The 8,163-nt window shown below is 36.4% G+C and overlaps 1 protein-coding gene across 6 annotated transcripts in view; it reads left to right on the plus strand.

The window, feature by feature from the left end:
• The window catches only part of TUBGCP5 (tubulin gamma complex associated protein 5), a 62,605-nt gene extending 54,859 nt beyond the window's left edge, over positions 1-7,746 (plus strand). For 5 of the 6 annotated variants that reach the window (XM_029951637.1, XM_029951638.1, XM_029951641.1 and 2 more), the window contains 5 exons: positions 1,086-1,264; positions 2,389-2,514; positions 3,070-3,158; positions 5,518-5,618; positions 7,371-7,746. In XM_029951637.1, the coding sequence (XP_029807497.1) occupies positions 1,086-1,264; positions 2,389-2,514; positions 3,070-3,158; positions 5,518-5,618; positions 7,371-7,417 (542 nt within the window). In that variant the 3' untranslated portion in view covers positions 7,418-7,746. The remainder of the gene's footprint in view (positions 1-1,085; positions 1,265-2,388; positions 2,515-3,069; positions 3,159-5,517; positions 5,619-7,370) is intronic. The other variant, XM_029951639.1, reaches the window with a different exon arrangement.
• The last annotated feature ends 417 nt before the right edge of the window (positions 7,747-8,163 follow it).

The raw sequence follows: 8,163 nt of genomic DNA on the forward strand, positions 1-8,163 counted from the left end.
GAAATTTAACCAGACTAAATATTCTTTTTTTTTTTTTTTTTTTTTGAGAGAAAGACAGAATGCAAGCAGCAGAGGGGTAGAGAGAGAGGGAGACACAGAATCTGAAGCAGTTCCGGGCTCTGAGCTGTCAGCACAGAGCTCCACGTGGGCCTCCAACTCACAAGCTGAAGTCGGACACTTAACTGACTGAGCCACCCAGGCGCCCCCAGAATAAATATTCTTAAATTCTTAAATTATACACAAATTTTTAATGACAAGTTATTGAGACTTTGCATTTATTTTTTTTAAATAGTTTATTGTCAAATTGGTTTCCATACAACACCCAGTGCTCTTCCCCATAAGTGCCCTCCACCATCACCACCACCTCTTTTCCCCCCTCTCCCTTCCCCTTCAACTCTCAGCTCATTTTCAGCATTCAGTAGTCTCTCAAGTTTGTCCCTCTCTCTCCCCAACTCTCTTTCCCTCTTCCCCTCCCCCTGGTCCTCCATTAGGTTTCTCCTGTTTTCCTGTTAGACCTATGAGTGCAAACATATGGTTTCTGTCCTTCTCTGCCTGACTTATTTCACTTAGCATGACACCCTCAAGGTCCATCCACTTTCCTACAAATGGCCATATTTCATTCTTTCTCATTGCCATGTAGTACTCCATTGTGTATATATACCACATCTTCTTGGTGGGAATGTAAACTGGTGCAGCAGCTCTGGAAAAAAGTGTCGAGGTTCCTCAAAAAAACTATCCATAGAACTCTCTTATGACCCAGCAATAGCATTGCTAGGGATTTACTCAAGAGATACAGAAATGCTGATACATAGGAGCACATGTACCCTAATGTTCATAGCAGCAATGTCAACAATAGCCGAGACTTTGCATTTAAATTTAAATGATAGTGATAATCAAGGTGATAAGGGGGAACTTTTCACTGCTTTACCTTCCAGAGACAGTGAAGCCATGATCCCTGATGTACCTCCTGTAGAGTGCCCTTTGCAGGTTGATGACCACACCAGAAGTCCCATCCCTGGGCAATGGTATGGGTGGGGTCTGAGTAGATGTTCTTCCCACCTATTCTGCTTTTGAATCTTGTGCAGAGCTAACTAGTACTGCTGGAAAACCACAATTCAGAGAAGGACTTTTATGTGAAGAAGACACAACTGCTCAATTTGGACCACAGAAGGAAACAGTAAGACAGCAGATTCATCGTATGTTCCTCTTGAGAGTGAAGCTCATGCACTTTGTGAACAGTTTACACAACTACATCATGACCAGGGTTTGTGTCTGGATTACTTGTGATATATTTATAGGTAAAAAGCCCACAAAATACTTATAGTAGACTGTAAGTGTGAAAGTAGCACGTATGAAATATTTGATCATAAAATAACATGGCAGTGGAGGGAAATTTTTTTTAAAACATTCCAGAGAATGTGTATCTAGAGATCCAGCAGGCTTTTGCGACTGGCGTACCCACAGCTTCTCTTTTGGAATCATCTTTAGAACTTGTGGTGTAGTCTTTTAAACGTTATCAGGGCTTAACAGATCTCCCCCTGGAAAATGGCTTCAAATTTTAGTAACAGCCAAAAAATCTGTCAAGCTAGTGTGGTATATAAGGAGATAGAAGCAGCCAGATTATTTTTTTCTTAAAAACAAGAGGCAGCTCATTACAAAGTAAGTGAAACTGCTTCTTTTATACACCTTAAAATCAAATCTAGATGAAGTCTGGAAAAAGAGTTCAAATATTTGAATAGTAGCAGTATTATTGGAAGACAGTACTCATTTGGGATTTTAAATGGTTGCTTTTAAAAAAACTCATTTGTAGTCATTCTGGTATAAAATTTCTAAAACTCATTTTATTTGAAAGAAGTGAACCTTTGAAGCCTGTGTTTTAGACATGATGCATATGTTGGGGGGTGCTCTCTGTTTACCATGCATTAGTGGCCTTCAGAGAGCCAACCTTAAGCCCTTAATTATTGAGAATAATTGGTAGTTTAAGTTTTTGCTTAATTTGTTTCTTGTTTTCTAGTTGAAGAACATCTATGGTCCTTTTAAAGAAAGACCAGTATCTAAGGATTAGGACTTAAAAAATATATATAAATTCAATTTACCTGTAATTGTTTTTTTTTTAATCCGTGCATTTGTCCCTCCCCACCAGAAGCAGTCTGTTAGTCCAAAGTAAGGCATTCATTTACTGTACAAATGGATTTCCTGAAGTACTGGCATCTACCATTATTTTAGGATAAGAATTTCAGCCTTTAAAGAAGGCACTTTATAAGTTTTACAGATGTAATTATTAAAGAAAGAATTTGAGAGGAGTAGAAGAGGTTGGTAATAAGTTTTGGGTCTGGCATATAAGTCCTCAAAGAATGCTGATTAAACTTTTCATCTTTCTCTTCCAAGATTCTTCATAGTACAGGATTGGAGTTTCAACATCAAGTCGAGGAAGCCAAGGATTTAGATCAGTTGATTAAAATTCACTATAGATATTTGTCAACCATCCATGATCGATGCTTGCTGAGAGAAAAGGTATATGAGATGTCACCTACAGATTTGGCCACGTGAGGCAGGAAGGAAGCTGGTCAAGGGAGGTTGTCTCTGTATTTTGGAATTTTAAGGATATTCTTTAAGGAATGACCAAATCAAATGAAGTATGTGTAGTATACTACTAGAAATTATACTTGAGAGAAACAGATGAGAACTATATTGTGATCATCTGCACCCTGCTCTGTGCTTGGATTCAGTTGGAAAATTTTGTCTGCAATTGTGGAATAATAATAATAGTGCTTTAGTCAGTCAGTACATCTAGCTTAGCGAGAATACATGGGAGTAAGTCAATTTGGTGGTCAAGTTGGTGAAGTTAGATGGCCATCCCAGGAAATAGGCACTTCCTCTGTTGGTCAGATTCTGCTGGTAATACTCCCTGTATCACAGGTGCAATAGATGTTTGACCTGATTCCAAGTGCACTTATTCAGAGCCTAGTACCTTTCGTTACTTGATTCAAGGCAGTCTTTTAAAGTGTTGGTGTCAATTTCCAGATGTAGTTGCAGAGCCTCTGTTCTCTTTGTGGCTTTGATCTCCAGGTCAGTTTTGTGAAAGAAGCCATCATGAAGGTACTGAATTTGGCTCTCATGTTTGCGGATGGTTGGCAAGCAGGCCTAGGAGCATGGCAGTAAGTATGTAGCTTGTGACCAGCTTCCCTTTTAACTGGCTTCTTTCTGGAAGTTGTGTGTTTGTTTGTTTGTTTGTTTGTTTGTTTTAAATAAGCTCTATACCCAACATGGGATTTGAACTCATGACCCTGAGATCAAGAGTTACATGCTCTACCAACTGAGCCAGTGAGTCACCACAATAAGGAAGGGAAGAAGAAATGCCTTTTTATTATATAAATACATTCTGGGAGCCTTTATTTCCATCTTGGCCATATATGTCACTTATATTTAAGGGAAAAATTGAATTTGTTCTCCTTAACTAGGCAGCATCAAGAAAGTGCAATTTTTTAAGAATGGTAAAACTAGGAAAATATGAAAATTTAAATTAGAACAAATAAATATTCTTAGATTGCATTCATGTTTTCTTGTATAGGTTTTATTAATTATGAATGCTTTCAAACATACAGAAGTAGAGAGAACTACATTGCAGACCCTGGTTGCCCATCACCCCACTTCACCAGTTACCAATGATAACCAGTTCTGCTTTGTGTTTACCACCCACCCCTACTCATACTTGCTGAATCATTTTAAAGCAAATTCTGGATGTCATGGTAGATTATAGTCCAGAGTCACATAGAAAGACAGATGCCCTGAAGTTAGGACAGTTGTGGAGCCAGGAGCTTGCTCTTCCTATCTAGAGTGCCATCCTTTCTGTTAAACTGAATGTTACAGTTCAGTAGCTTGTCCCTATCTTGTTCATAAAATTAATGTAATGATAATGCCTCTATTACTTCTCAGAAATAGAAGTACAAGTCTGGTTGACTGAGCTGTTGCAATAATAGCTTTACTAGTCAGTAAAGAAGTGAGAGTTTATGATCTAATTAACATCTTAGTCTTTGACAGTATCAGTCTATGGTGTATCTATAGTCTGTGTATGAAGAAACTAAGAGTGTAGGTAAAATTCATAATTGAAATATCAAAAAGGATGAAAATCAAAGTCTTGTTTGTTTTATTATGGCTGTCTCAAAGTGTGTAAAGCACATTTTTCTTTCCATATCAATGTGAGGTGGAGGAGAAAATAACACTCCTGCATATGCTTGGCTAACATTGAACTCTTTCAGTTACTTAAACAAGTAAATTGTAAGGATAAAAACAGGGAGTGAGGAGGACTTAAGCATATCAGCCATTACAGTTTATGGAAATTAATTGATCCTGATTCAGACTTGAAGCAGAAGAGTGAAAACTTACAAAAACAATTTGCAATATTTGATGATATTAAAAAATCGTTAAGTATTTTCAAGAAAATGATATTGTGGCTATGTTTTAAAAGAAGTCTTTTTCTTTTTTTTAATGTTTTATTTATTTTTGATACAGAGAGAGACAGAGGATGAGAGGGGGAGGGGTAGAGAGAGAAGGAGACACAGAACCAAAAGCAGGCTCCAGGCTCTGAGCTAGCTGTCTGCACAGAGCCCGATGCGGGGCTCAAACCTACGAACTTGAAATCTGACCTGAGCCGAAGCCGGAGGCTTAACCGACTGAGCCACCCAGGCACCCCAAGAAGTCTTTATCTTTAATGTATACATTAACTACTGAAATATTTATGACTAAAGGGCTGTGATATCTCAAATGTGCTTCAGAGTGCGGCAGGGCTGGGCTGTACACAGAGCTGCCAGCTGGTAGGTGACGGCTGAAAGCCGGATGTGGGCATGTGAATGTCCTCTGCATTCTCTCTTAACCTATGTTCTGTATTTCCCATAGTAAAGTTTTTTTAATAATTATAAAATATAGAGTTTTATATCTTTAATGTATTTTTTGTTTCAAAAAGAAGATATGCTTGTGAAAAGTGAAAATACAGAAATGTGTAATGGAAGAGGGAACACTCAGGGTGCCTGGGTGGCTCAGTCAGTTAAGCATCCGGCTTCTGCTCAGGTCATGATCTCGGGGTTCGTGGGTTTGGGCTCTGCGTCGGGCTCTGTGCTGGCGGCTAGCTCAGAGCCTTGAGCGTGTTTCAGACTCTGTGTCTCCCTCTCTCTCTGACCCTCCCCTGCTGGTGCTGTCTGTCTCTGTCTCTCAAAAATAAAAAAAATAATAACAAAATTTTTTTAAAAACATCAAGAAAAAAAAAGGGAACGTCCCCAGTCACCCCAACTCCAGGATTCAGTGTGAGCCCAAAACAGCAGTTTTATGTCTTAATAACTCTTTCCTTCAAACATTTGGAAAGCTTTTATTTTAAAGTTTGACAGGAAATTTTCTATTTTGTAATCTTTAGACTTAGGAAATTAAACTGAGGTACATTTGAAATTACCCCAAAGATATTTTGTAGCCTGTATGTTAACGCTTTACGTACTTATTTAAACTGAAATTTACTTTCTTTCCTAGAATGGAATCTATAGAGAAAATGGAGTCTGATTTTAAAAACTGCCATATGTTTATTGTAACCATTTTAAACAAAGCTGTCTGTAGAGGTTCCTTTCCCCATCGTGAGTATACCATGTTAAAATATTTTTTACTGCTTTTATGTTTTCTTATAGCTAAGTCTGCATGTTCTTGCTTTGGTAGTAATCTCTTGAAAAATTAGAATTTTTCACCATTTCAAACCTGAAAAGTCTCTCAGCAGTTGTGCCATGCTTTGACTTTTTTTTTTTTTCCAGAATTACAGTTTGGTGAGTGAATATCAGATGTAAAACACTGAGACTAAAGATACTGCTTTTTTACTATGTGATTTGTTATCCCAGTGCATTTCTAGAACTGTTATTAGGTAAAGCAGAAAGCAGAACAGATCTCAGTCGTACTTTACTATTATACATAGCCTTTGTAACTATTCCTTTCAAAAGATAGGCATTTTTTTAATCAATTTAAAAAATTCCCATGGCTGCCTCTTACACAGGGAAGTGCAGGCGTGACAGTTCAGAATGCAGTGTGAAGCACAGAGATTGTGTCACAGGGAGAAGAGAGCTGTTTCATCTGTAGAACAAAGGCAGTAATATCTAAAACTAAAGGCTTTTTGCACAGTCTTGTTTTTAAGTGCTTAAACCAGTGCATTTTATTTCAATAAAAAATATTTTTTAAATGTAGTTATATACAAAAATTTGGAGTTAAATGAAGCCAGAATTTATCTTGACCATGAAAAATTGTTCTATGGGCTAAACCAAATATTCTGTTTTACTTCTGATACATCCCCCGCCCCCAAGCAGAATTGCCTTTTCTCAGTTGCTTAGTTTTCTGTGAATCTTTGTTGTAATTTTTAACATGTTCAAAATCTATCACATATCACACCGTATTTTCTCAGTGCCTCAGTATAGCTTATCTATCTGGTTTTGGGGTTTTAATTATTTATTTATTTTTAAATAAATAATTGTCTTTCTCTAATTGACTTATTTATTTTTAAATAAATAATTGTCTTTCTCTAATTGACTTATTTTGCTTAGTATAAAACCCTCTAGTTCCATCCACATAGTTGCAAACGGCAAGATTTCATTCTTTTTTATTGCTGAGTAATACTCCATTGTATGTATATGTAATATACATACCACATCTTCATTATTCATTCATCCATCAATGGACATTTGGGTTCTTTCCATACTTTGGCTATTGTTGATAGTGCCACTATAAACTTTGGGGTGCATGTGCCCCTTTGAAACAGCATACCTGTATCCCTTGGATAAATACATAGTGGTGCAATTGCTGGGTTGTAGGGTAGTTCTATTTTGAGGAACCTCCATGCCGTTTTCCATAGTGACACCAGTTTGCATTCCCATCTTTACACAGTCTTTAATTTTTTTTTTTTGGAAAAGTACACAGGGTTAATCTCTTCTTTTTTTATGTGTATTCTAATTATAATGTACTAATTAAGAGTAGCCAAACATTTTAAAAAATACTGTGTTACAAATGTGTTAGAGGAAGCATTGACACATTTGTCCATTTTTGCTTTGGGTGATTCTTATGCAAGTTTGTTATGAGCTGATTCCAGATTCTGTGATATAGGGGACAAATGTGATTTGTTCAGTGAAATGTCCAAATTTTTTTGTTTTCAAAATTAAAATGATCTGAAATAGAAATAAATCATAATCTTTCAATTTGTATTAATGGATTATTTTATTATACATTTAAAATAATATGTTAATTAAAAATTGAAAACTTTAAATACTTTCAACTGAAATCATTGAGGCTTTTTTCAGACATTTCCAAATACTTAAACCTATTTTTTTAACCTATTTTTATTCTTTCCACAGTGGAATCTCTAGCACTGTCACTCATGGCTGGCATGGAACAAAGTTAAATATCTTTATTGTAGAATATACCGCAAATTTGATCTTCATACATATAATTCCACTATATGCAGCTGAGAAGTGGGACTCTCTATTTTGATTTATTTTGAAAACTGTTGTCTGCTGTCTAAACAAGTATATTTGTAGTTATTTTCTTTGAAGATTATTGAATAGTATATAAATTTATGTGTATAATATTGTATCAGTAAAGTATATATAAGCTCTTTACACTTATATTTCCTACCATAAGCTATAGATTTATGGTGAATTATGTGAATTATGTCATTTTTTAAATGCTATTATTGCTATTAAAAATAAATTCTATTGCTATTAAAAATAATTTTAAATTCTTCTATTCTCCTTTTACTCAGTCACAGAATATTTTTTTGTTTTGATTTGAAAGTCAGAGAGTGCATGTACATGGGGGAGAGGCAAAGGGAAAGGAAGAGAGAAAATCTTTTAAAGTTTATTCCTTTTGAGAGAGTGCAAGTCAGGGGAAGGGCAGAGAGCAGAGCCTGGCATAGGACTCAGTCTCACAACCCTGGGGTCATGAACTGAGCCGAAATCAAGAGTCAGATGCTCCGCAGACTGAGCCACCCAGGTGCCCCCAAAAGTTTTTTGATTTATGTTTTAATTTTTTTAATGTTTATTATTTTTAAAGAGGGAGAGAGAGAGAGAGAGAGAGAGAGAGAGAGAGAGGGAGAGAGAGGGAGAGAGAGAAAGCATGAGCAGGGTAATGGCAGAGAAAGAGGGAGAT

This window comes from Suricata suricatta, chromosome 9 (genome assembly GCF_006229205.1).
Source record: "Suricata suricatta isolate VVHF042 chromosome 9, meerkat_22Aug2017_6uvM2_HiC, whole genome shotgun sequence".
Lineage (NCBI taxonomy): Eukaryota > Metazoa > Chordata > Mammalia > Carnivora > Herpestidae > Suricata > Suricata suricatta.